The following is a 12,060-nucleotide window of genomic DNA, read 5'->3' as shown; positions in this document are numbered from 1 at the left end:
CTCGATTACATCGCGATGAAGTTGTTAAGGAACATGACTACTTTCACTTTTTACATTGGGAGGGCTTAAGAGAAATTGTTTTGGGGTGGTGCACTATAAAGTTGTGTGAAGTCTGCATTGCTTATTCTCATAAAATAATATATGTTTCGAATTTGCCGAAAAAAAATGTAAGACATCATTAAAAGTGACATTTTAAATGACAAACATGGGCTAAAATATAAATGACAAACATTCATTAAAAGATAGTTGTTCTGTTCTTTTAATATATATATAAAATACTGTCATAAATCACATTATTAAATGTTTTTTTATTGTTGGAGGAAATGTTGTAAGGACTCGTAATAATTCTGAAATTTGTGGCAACACTTTTCCATTTCCATTTTCATCCGTTGTACATAAATAAACTTTCAGAATACAAATAAAAGAGAAAAAATAAGAAGAAAAATCAAAGCCGCCATTGACCTGTGTTGAAGTCTTCCTCTAGTTGGAGTTCCATGCTATTCATATCTGATACAACATCATAAGCAAAACTAAACATTGATTACCATTTTTGCATGGCGACTGTTCAGCTCTGTGTGGCACTTCTTTTCCTTCTTCAGCTCTCATCGCTGCAGTTCGCTTCACTGGGCTACAACGTCCCAGATAAGTACTTCATAAATTGTGGGTCAGACAACAGTGTCACCGAAAGTGGAAAGGTCTACGTTGGTGAATCAACACCTCAAGCCACTTTTAGCAGCAGTAACACAGAAAGGAACCAGTCATCGGTACCTTCTCCTCTTTACCAAACAGCAAGGATTTTTCGTAGGGAGTCTTGGTATAAGTTCAACATCGATAATAATGGCACCTACCTGGTACGCCTCCACTTCTTCCCTTTCTCTTCTCCCACTAATCTTTCCTCTGCCAGGTTCAACGTTTCAGTTCCTGGCTTTTGGTTGTTGCAAAATTTTAATGGTAGAAATGATACCAATAACAACTCTGCTTTAGTAAAAGAGTTTTTCATGGAAATCAGTACCCCCAGCATAAAAGTAACTTTCAGACCTCTGGAATCATCTTTTGCGTTTGTTAATGCCTTAGAACTGTTCGTACTACCCCTCCATCTGATATCCGACAACGTGAGGCGTTTCACTCCTACTTGGGGTTCATCTTCCGACAGGGGAGGTTTGTACTCTCGGGTGTTGGAGACCAAACACAGGCTTAATGTTGGTGGCCAGACAATGAAAGATATCTTATTAAGAAACTGGATTCCAGATGATATATATCTCACTTATCCTGAAAACGCCAAGAATCGTACCCCTTACCCGGGTCATATCGTGCCCCGTGTAGGTGATGACTCCGATGGTCCAAACGCAACTAGTTATACTGCGCCATCTGAGGTGTACGGAACTGCTAAGGAGTCTAAGAACATCTCTGACAATGCCACAGACTTGGGACTTTTCAACATGACATGGGCTCTTCCGGTGGTCAACAACACAGATCATTTCCTTCGGCTTCACTTCTGTGACTATGTCAGTGCACAAGTTGGCCTTACATACTTCGAACTTTCCATTTATGACTTTCATGTCATGCAGGTAAATAGTGACGAAAACGTGTCTAAGGAGTTGCCTGCCCCTTATTATTATGATTTCGTGGTGAGCTCTGACAACTCTGGATATATTAAGGTCAGCCTAACACCTAATGGAACCGCTCCCGTACCAAATACCTTTTTAAACGGGCTGGAAATAATGAAAGTGATTGAATCATCAAATTTTGTCCCCCCTGAGTTGGAAGATCCCGACTCCGAGTATAATCGACTTCCTCTGTTACTGGGTTCGGTTCTCTGTGGTGTAGTCTTGGTGTCTATTGTTGTGCTACTTGGCTTTCTTTGGCGTTGTAAAATGAAGAAGGAAAAGTCCGCTGAGAATTCGGACTGGCTGCCAATTCTGGATAATGCTGGAGGGAGTTCTCATGGTAGATTGACTGATATAACCAATCACTGCTCTCCCATTCCCAAAATAAACCTAGAGCTCAAAATTCCATTGATTGATCTTCAACTGGCAACAAAGAACTTCCACGCAACTAAGCTAATTGGCAAGGGTGGTTTTGGAAACGTCTACAAGGGAGTCCTCAACAATGGCATGACGGTGGCGGTGAAAAGAAGCCAGCCAGGGTCAGGTCAAGGCCTTCCGGAATTTCAGACAGAGATCATGGTTTTGTCTAAGATTCGCCACAAGCACCTTGTTTCCTTAATTGGGTATTGTGATGAGAGGTTCGAGATGATTCTGGTCTATGAATACATGGAAAAAGGGACACTCAGGGACCATTTGTATAATACAAATAAGCCAAGCTTGTCCTGGAAGGTGAGGCTTCAAATATGCATTGATTCTGCCAGGGGTCTTCATTACCTTCACAAAGGAGCAGCTGGGGGAATCATTCACCGTGATGTTAAGTCAACAAACATATTGCTTGATGAGAACCATGTTGCTAAAGTTGCTGGTTTTGGTCTTTCAAGGTCAGGTCCTGCTGATACTCAACCTCATGTCACCACTGGTGTTAAAGGCACTTTTGGGTATCTTGATCCTGAGTATCTCAGGTCGCAACAGCTGACAGAAAAATCTGATATCTACTCATTTGGGGTAGTTCTTTTGGAAGTGTTGTGTGCAAGAGCAGCGATTGACCCATCTCTTCCAACAGATCAGATAAACTTGGCAGAATGGGGATTGCTTTGCAAAAACAAGGGGATACTCCGAGATATCATCGATCCTTCCATCATTGACCAAATTGATCAAAACTCACTCAGAAAATTTATTGAGACGATAGAAAAATGCTTGAAAGAAAATGGTTCTGATAGGCCAGGCATGGGTGATGTGTTGTGGGACCTGAAGTATGCTCTGCAGCTTCAGACAGGGCCGTATGAGGATAGTTTTAGTAGTGTTTCTGCATCACTTCAACTTCCCAATGTTCGTCGTCTTCCTTCACTCTCTATACTGAGTGAAGCGTGAAGCGGATGATACTCTTGTGAGGGGTGATGAATCCGATATTGCTATGGATTACGCTTTCCCCCAGTTGAAGATCGATGATGACAGTCATCCATTCGCAAATGTCTGGAGTGGGTAGCTGCTTTTTAAGATAGATTTTTCAACCCTTCCTTTTCTTTTCTGTAAGTTGTTTAAATAAAGTTAACAAAGCAATTGTAAACCAACTGATTATTAGTCAATTTCCGTGGCCGTAATAAATTATTGACGAATACTTTCATTTTATACAACACTTGGGTTGAATTTTGCGCTCGTGGATAAAATAATTTTATAAAACACTTTTCTGAATGTTTGCATTAGTTGATATCTTTCTATATTTTACATTATCTTGTATTTTACAGTATAATGATACTTGATAATATATTTTTGAAAATATTTTAACGTCATCTATGTGCCATTATGATTGATTTATGTTGGTGTTTATGATTATTATTATTATTTATTGTAGAGTAATTTTGGATGTAGATGATGTTAAAATATTGTCAAAAAAATGTTATTAAAGTATCATTATCCATTTTATATTATCTACTAATTTTATTGGTTGGAATAAATTTTTTCTTATAAATTAATTTTATAAGAATGAATTATACTTGCAAGAAACTACTAAAGCTATGGTATATTTGATGAATAATTATCTGTCATCTCTTCTGAATTTTAAAACTTACATGAAAATATGGAATGGAAAAGGATGCTCAATATGTTGACCTTTGTACGTATTAAACAAGATAAGTTGAAGCACTGGTAGAAAAATGAATCTTTATAGGATATACCAAAGAGCGAAGGTATATATGAGTTATGGAGGTTGGAACCTGGGAAAATTTGATCTTTTATAATATTAGATTGCATATGTTAAAATAGGTTGAAAGTCGATCACAATCACCACAAGTTTATGTCAAATTGGATTAAAAAAATAATTTTCTTTTAACGTGGGTTAAATTTATTTTTATTTACAGAATTTGTAAGTTAAACGAATTTAAATTAGGTTGAAGGTGTATTAATATGTAACTCACAAATAACAATCCTTCATTGTTTTCTTACCATTTTTTTATAAGTTTTTTATTATTATTATTTACTTATAATTATGTAAATTGACAATTTGATATTTCTAAAAAATATGTTATTAAAAACAATATTTAAATACTTTATATGCTTAATTTATTTATTAGTAAAACTATGTAGATTGATACTATAACTTTTAGTTAGTATTTTTATAATAATGTTTGGTAAAATATATGAATACTTTAATTGTTCTGTTGTAAAAAGAATATGAATCAAATATATAAAATAAATTGGAAAAAACAAAATATCTTTAGGTGAGTCAATTCACCTAGATTACCAATTTATAGTGGATCAAGTTAAATTATAAAATTTTTGACTTACCAAATAATAAATTGAATTGAATTGACTCATTTTAGCTTGACACAAAGTGAGTCAATTCGAGTAAGCAAACTTGAGTAAGTCTGAGTTATTTATTTTGACACGCCTATATTAGTTGAAACGTGAATAATAAAAATGTATAAGAACATAGAAAAAAAGAGAGTTAAAGTTAAGATAGAATTTTCCAATTTTAAATTGAATCATTAAGGAAGATTGACCTTTTACTTTTTCACTAAGAAAGATGAGATATGTAGAGACTCTATTTTACTTATGATTGAGAGAGGAAGACAATTAAACCAACAAAAATGGTTTGGATATCTTGATCTCAATTTTTAGGCCTTTAATGCAACATGAGAGATAAAATGTTTTGAATTAGAAGCTTCAAAGAGGCACAAGAAAAAGTAATAGTTCAAGAGTGGAATCAAACATGGATGCTGCTTTTGGTTGTACTCATAAATCAAAAATTGGTTGGAAGTTGGTATTCAAGAAGAAGGAAGGAATACCAAGTGCAAATAAAAAAAAATTTAAGACAAAAGATTGGTAAGGACTTGGAGTATGCGCTGCAGCTTCAGAAAGGTGCAAATGCAATACAGAGAGAGTCGTATGAGGATAGTAGTGTTTCCGCATCACTTCAACTTCCCAATGTTCGGCGTCTTCCTTCACTCTCCACACTCAGTGAAGCGGATGATACCATTGTAAGGGATGATGAATCCGATAGCACTGTGGATTATCTTTTCTCCCAGGTGAAGATTGATGATGCCAGATAGAAAATCTATCACCTCAAGACAGTCATGTATTCCCAAATGTCTGGAGTAGGTAGCTGTCTTTTACGATAGATTTTCCAAACCTTCCTTGTTGTTTAAATTGTTTCTAAGATGTATATTTGAATTTTTTTTCTTATTATGCTGTTTATTTTCAAAAGAAACTAATTTTAAAAATAATCTTAAAATTGCATATTGTCACAATATGCATATTTAAAACTGAGGATTACAAATATGCTACATCTAAGTAAGTGATTTTTTCATTTATATCTTACTATGAAGTATGTTAATTTTTATTAAATATATTATTACTATTCTTTAAATCTAGGGAAGAAGAAAAAACGAAGAACAAAAACCAAGTTATTATAATATTCCCTTTTAAAAAAAGAAATACATAATTCTCTAGTGTTGTTGTTATTATTAGTATTACTGATTTATTTATTTTAAAAATTACTTATTTTAGGATTGGTCCAGCACTGTGTAAACACGTACACGGCCCAGCCCATTATGTCTCATACGTTGTAAACGTATGGATAGTCCTCCAGCCACGCAAGCAAAGTCTGAAAGGTGTGTGATGAGAGAGAACAGAGCGAAAAGAGAGAACACTCCAGGCGATGAGGCTCCGGGACTTCCAGTGCAGATCGACGGCGGAGGAGACGGTGGTTGACGACGGCGGAGAAGGGAAAAATGAAGAGCACAACAAGACAGGTAAGAAAAACGTTCTCTTTTCTTATTTGGTGTTTTTCTGGTATATTGAATCTGCAAAGCTGTATGTTGTTTCTTACACTGATCAGAGATGAAGAGCTCTATTTATAGAGCTCTGTTAACAAACCAATAAAAGCTAAAAACTAACATAACAGAAAACATTAAATACAAGGTTACTGTCTTCCTTTGACAGTAAGGAATCAAACTTGATTCCTAATAGCCTCCCCTCAAGCTGGACGATGAATGGTCGTCAGTCCAAGCTTGGGAACAGTTGACCTAAATCTGACGCGGTGAGGGAACTTTGTGAAGATGTCGGCCAACTGTTGGTCAGAGCGTACGGGTAGAAGGTTGAGTAAATGTTCCTGGACTTTCTCACGGACGACATGGCAGTCGAGTTCGATGTGCTTAGTCCGTTCATGAAAGCTCTGGTTGTGAGCTATATGCCTTGCAGACTTGTTGTCGCAATACAAGGCAGGCGTTCCTGACTCTTCTATCTGAAGGTCTTGAAGTAGATAACTGAGCCACTGTATCTCACATACAGTGGCTGCAAGAGCCCTATATTCGGCTTCAGTGGAAGATCTGGAAACAGTCTTCTGCTTCTTTAATTTCCAAGAGATGAGTGAGGATCCAAGGAAGATACAGAACCCTGTTGTGGATCTTCTAGTGTTGGGACATGTTGCCCAGTCAGAGTCACTAAAAGCCTTCAGTTGCATAGGGGAGTCAGCTGGAAAAAATAATCCTTCAGAGGGCTTGGATTTGATGTACCTGAGAATGTGTTGAATGGCCCGATAGTGATAATCAGTAGGTGATTGAACAAATTGGCTAAGCAAATTGACTGTAAAACATAGATCAGGTCTTGTATTTGTTAGGTAAAGCAACTTCCCTATCAGCCTCCTGTAAGGACCTGGGTCATCCAGGTAGCTGTCCACTTTGTACAAGGTGCTTGTGTCACTCAGGAAGGGAGTGGATGAAGGCTTGCACCCCAACATTCCCGTTTCTTCTAGTATGTCTAAGGCATATTTTCTCTGGCAGAGGTGGATGCCCTTTTTGGATCTGGCCACTTCCAGCCCTAGGAAGTATTTAAGTTCTCCTAGGTTCTTTATTCGGAACCTATTGTGGAGTAGTTCCTTTATGTAGTTAATTTCCATCATAGAGTCTCCTGTCAACACAATATCATCTACATACACAAGTAAAGCAGTAAAGCTTGTAGATGTTTTCTTAATAAACAAAGAGTGATCAGATTTAGACTGGGTAAAATTAGCAGTAATTAGAAAAGAGGAGAGCTTTTCAAACCACTGTCTATTGGCTTGTTTTAGGCCATACAATGATTTTGTTAACTTGCAAACCTGTCCTTTATTACACCCATCCAGACCTGGAGGTGGTTCCATGTAGACCTCTTCATTGAGGTCTCCATGTAGGAAAGTGTTGTCAACATCCAATTGGTGTAGGAACCAGCTGTTGGAGGCAGCAAGTGCAATAAGTAATCTGACTGTAGTAAGTTTAGCTACAGGGGAGAAGGTGTCTAGATAGTCTATGCCCTCTTGCTGTGTATAACCCTTTGCCACTAAACGGGCTTTGTATCTTTCAATGGTACCATCAGCCTTATATTTGGTTTTGTATACCCATTTACATCCTATTGCGGACTTCCCTGGAGGCAGTGGTGTCATAACCCATGTGTTATTGGCCTGTAAAGCTTGGATTTCTCTCTGCATGGCCTCCACCCATTCAGTCATTGCTTCTGCTTCACTGTAAGATCTGGGTTCCTTGTTCCCAGTGACAGTCATAGTGTACTTGAAGTGTTTCTCTGAAAGGTTATCACAGCACAGTAAATCAGAGATGGGATAGGGAGTTTTCAGGTTATTTTTAGTAGTTGAGGATTGATGCACCTGGTGGATATAGTCCTTCAAGTATGTGGGAGTCCTTCTCGGTCTGTTAGACCTTCTATTTTCCTGGCTGTTGGGACTACTGTTGGTGCCAGCTCTGTTTTCTTCATTATCTGAGGGCTGTTCTTCTGGTTGCCCTGCTGCTGCCTGGTCAGTGACTTCACCATGGTTACCATTGCTGGTAGTGTATTGATCTTGTAGGAGATCAGTCAGGGTTTCAACTCTGTCCTTCCCAACATCACAGTGGGTTCTGTTGTCATGATTGCTGTCATGTGGCTCTTTGTATGGGAAAATGTCCTCATGAAAGAGGACATTTCTGCTGATAAACAATTCCTTACTGTGTAGATCAAGTACAATATATCCTTTCACACCATATTTGTATCCTAGAAAAATTCCTTTTCTAGCTCTGGGGTCAAGCTTGCTTCTGTTATTCTCTAGAGTGGAGGCAAAACATAGACAACCAAAGGTTTTGAGATCTAAAAAGGTGGGAGGTAGTTTGTGGAGAATTTCGTGAGGTGTTTTGTGGTTGAGAGTGACAGTAGGCAATCTGTTTATCAGATAAACAGCATGGCCAACGGCATAGGACCAGTAAGCATTAGGAATACTGGATTGGAAGAGAAGGCCACGGGTTACATTCAGAATATGTTGGTGCTTCCTTTCAACAACAGAATTCTGTTCTGGGGTTTCAACACAACTTCTTTGGTGGTTAATCCCATGCACATTATAAAAATCCACACAATTAAATTCAGGGCCATTATCAGATCTTATAGTTTTAATTAGTTTGTTAAACTGATTTTTGATTTTAATAACAAAATTCTGCAACAGTTCTCTAGTTTGGCCCTTATTATTCATGAGAAAGACCCAAGTGTGTCTACTGTAATCATCAACTATGGTTAGAAAGTACTTATGACCATGGACAGAAATAGTACTAAGAGGACCCCATATATCACAATGTACAATTTCAAAGCAATCATTAGTAGCAGAAACACTTTTAGAGAAGGGTAATTTTCGCTGCTTAGCATAGTGGCAAGTCTCACAAACAGTATTAGCATCATCTTTAACATAAGGAAAAATGTCACATATATGTTTCATAACCTTGTCACCTGGATGACCCAGTCTACAGTGCCACAGGTTTACATTAAGGTTCTTAAAAGAAAAAACAGTTTTAGCAGTGTATCTTTGATCAAATTTAGGAAGAGCTTGTAGATAATAGAGACCCTTCCAAGAATTAGCACATCCAATCATCTTCAATGTATGGTTCTCCTTTATCTGACAAGTCTTAAGGAAAAAATTAGACTGTAGTCCAAGTCCTTAGTGAGGCTTTGAACAGATATCAGATTAAAACAGAATTCAGGGATGTAAAGAACATTAAAAATAACAAAATCTTTTGAAAAACATACGGTTCCAGCATGCTCAGCAGTTAGAACTGTATTATTTGGTAGTTTCACAGAGATAGGTTTAATTTTATAAAAGGTTACAAAATTTGCCCTATCATGTGTGACATGATCTGTGGCACCAGTGTCTATTATCCATGAAAACTTACCTTGTTTATGTTCAGTGTCTCCCATTTGAACTTGATTGACTTTGTGAGAAGGTTCATCAATCTTGTCCATCATCCTGAGGAGCTTTTGCATCTGCTCAGCTGTGAATGAGCTGAAAACATTTCCATTATTGGTCTGTTGTGTGCTTTGAGTCCCTTCTGTCTCGGTGCTGTTCTGGCAGGCATTTGCAGTGCCCCAGTCAGTCCTCTTGTCCTGATTGTTGTCCCCTTTCTTATACCAAGGAGGGTATCCGTGTTTAGAGTAACACTCATCCACGGTATGGTTCATCTTGTTGCAAAAAGAGCATTGCTTTCCATAGTTAGGATTTCTACCCCTTCCTCTCCCTTGGGCACGAGAACCAGAGCCTCTTCCCTGGCCCTTCCATTGGCTGTTTTTATCACTAGCATTGGCTAGAACCTTGACTTCGGGAGAGCTATTTTTCTCTTGTCTCTCTTGTTGCATAATGAGAGAAAAGACACGATTGACATTGGGTAGAGGATCCATTAAAAGAATTTGTGTCCTTACAGTGTTGTAGGAATCATTTAGCCCTTTCAAGAAGCATATCACATGCTCCATTTCCCTGTACTTTAAGGAGATTTTAGAGAGTTCACAGCTGCACTGAACCTTACATGTGCAGGTGGGTATGGGTCTTAGAAACTCCAGCTCTTCCCATAGGATTTTAAGGTCAGTGAAAAACTGACTTACCCCTCTCTCTCCCTGTTTAATAGAATGTATGTCTTGTAGTAAGTCAGAGATCTTGAAATAGTCTCCTTTGGAGAACCGTTCTTTTAGTTCATCCCACAATTCTTTGGCATCTTCAATGTATATGACGCTCTCAGCAATCTGTGGAGAGAGAGTCTTGGTTATCCAAGAAAGTATCATCACATTACATCTTTCCCATGCATCAAACAATGCATCTGTTTTTAGGGGTTTCTTTATGGACCCATTAATGAATTTAGTCTTATTCTTGGAGAGTAAGGCTCTTCTCATGCTTCTGCTCCATGAGGAGTAATTGTTCTCATTTAGAGTTTGTGTAATGAGAGTGAGACCCGGGTTCTCACCTGGATGTAGGTAGTATGGGCTGGACGGGTTACAAGACTGATCAGTAATTCGTTCCATAAGGAATATTTGCAAGAAACTGGCCAAGAAGATACCAAGAGATGAATCAGAGGGAAGAGACTGGCCAAGAAGATACCAAGAAATGAATCAGAGGCAACGGAAACAGAGCAGGCACTAGACCTGCTCTGATACCATTTTAGGATTGGTCCAGCACTGTGTAAACACGTACACGGCCCAGCCCATTATGTCTCATACGTTGTAAACGTATGGATAGTCCTCCAGCCACGCAAGCAAAGTCTGAAAGGTGTGTGATGAGAGAGAACAGAGCGAAAAGAGAGAACACTCCAGGCGATGAGGCTCCGGGACTTCCAGTGCAGATCGACGGCGGAGGAGACGGTGGTTGACGACGGCGGAGAAGGGAAAAATGAAGAGCACAACAAGACAGGTAAGAAAAACGTTCTCTTTTCTTATTTGGTGTTTTTCTGGTATATTGAATCTGCAAAGCTGTATGTTGTTTCTTACACTGATCAGAGATGAAGAGCTCTATTTATAGAGCTCTGTTAACAAACTAATAAAAGCTAAAAACTAACATAACAGAAAACATTAAATACAAGGTTACTGTCTTCCTTTGACAGTAAGGAATCAAACTTGATTCCTAATAACTTAAATAGATGATCATGACTTACATATTTATTTTAATTTTTTTTTGTTCTATTAATATTCATTATGTTACAACTTTAATTAAGAGCTAATATACACCAATTTGAACCCCATTATGCTAAATTAATATTATTGAGAATATGCGAAATTACATATCAATAAACAAATCATTCACAAATTATCATTTAATGTACCTACTTGTAACAATTGAAAATCCAAATTCACTTGCCAAAAGAATTTAACCAAAGTTTCGGAACTTTTTCTTCAGAAAGATATTACTATTCTATTCCTTGTTTGCGAAGAAGGGCGATAAGGAATATATAAGTGACGAAGAATGTTGATTCTGATGTTAGTAAAGAGCAAGAGTCTTTGGAAGCAAATTCACCGTGGTTGTTGTTTTCATTACATTTTTACAAATTGTCAGTAATATATATAATATAGTAATATATATAAAGATCATATGAAATTACCTAAGAGCTCGCTTTTAGTATCACTCGAAAAAATCTCATATTAATATTAATAGAAGTATGTATTTATATATAAATTTATATTCAATAAATAAATTTATATTCAACTTTTTTTTATTTAACGTAAGACTTTGTTTATATTTCAACACTTTCAACTATTTAGATTTTATTTTAAATAGATTTTAATCATAAAGACAAAATTGTAATCTTCAAATTTTATCAATTAATTTTTTTTACCCTTCAAATTACTTAAAAACTTTTTCTTTATTTCTCTTCCACTTTCACCATTCATTTAATTCAAACAACCAACTTTTCATTTTTTTTCTCTCCTTATTTTCATCAATTTTCATTTTTTCAAATCCATATAATCTAAACATCTTCACTTTCTATTTTTTCTTCTTCTTTTCGACTTTTTCAAATTCATCCCTCACTCCAAACATAGCCTTATAATTATGTACTTTTATATTTTTATTTTCATTTTTTAAATAGTTTCTTTCTAATCATAATAAATTAGGCTCAATCTACATATTTGTTTAAAGATTGTACTCATAATATCTTTGCTCTTGGTTTATAACTTTTTTCATAGATATTATTTT

The 12,060-nt window shown here is 36.8% G+C and overlaps 2 protein-coding genes across 3 annotated transcripts; one reads left to right on the top strand and one right to left on the bottom strand.

The window, feature by feature from the left end:
• Positions 1–236: 236 nt before the first annotated feature.
• LOC124827747 (putative receptor-like protein kinase At5g24010) lies at positions 237–5,177 on the top strand. Of its 2 annotated transcripts, none has more exons than XM_088104701.1 (2): positions 237–2,887; positions 4,984–5,177. In XM_088104701.1, the coding sequence occupies exons 1-2, from the start codon at positions 555–557 to the stop codon at positions 5,153–5,155; spliced, it is 2,505 nt and encodes an 834-aa protein (XP_087960827.1). In that variant the 5' UTR covers positions 237–554; the 3' UTR covers positions 5,156–5,177. The 2 variants fall into 2 exon arrangements, with proteins under 2 accessions (XP_087960827.1, XP_087960826.1); XM_088104700.1 differs by having other exon boundaries at positions 543–2,860; positions 4,918–5,177.
• Positions 5,178–8,965: 3,788 nt separating this feature from the next.
• LOC148206773 (uncharacterized) lies at positions 8,966–10,268 on the bottom strand. The gene is made up of 2 exons (XM_088104699.1): positions 9,281–10,268; positions 8,966–9,006 (listed from the first exon to the last, which is right to left on the bottom strand). Exons 1-2 carry the CDS (start codon positions 10,266–10,268, stop codon positions 8,966–8,968), a joined length of 1,029 nt encoding a protein of 342 aa, XP_087960825.1.
• Between the last annotated feature and the right edge of the window lie 1,792 nt (positions 10,269–12,060).

The sequence above is a fragment of the Vigna umbellata genome, chromosome 1 (assembly GCF_029865625.1).
Source record: "Vigna umbellata cultivar VRB3 chromosome 1, Vumbellata_1.0, whole genome shotgun sequence".
Taxonomy (NCBI): Eukaryota; Viridiplantae; Streptophyta; class Magnoliopsida; order Fabales; family Fabaceae; genus Vigna; species Vigna umbellata.
This window is presented reverse-complemented; position numbering and strand designations above follow the sequence as displayed.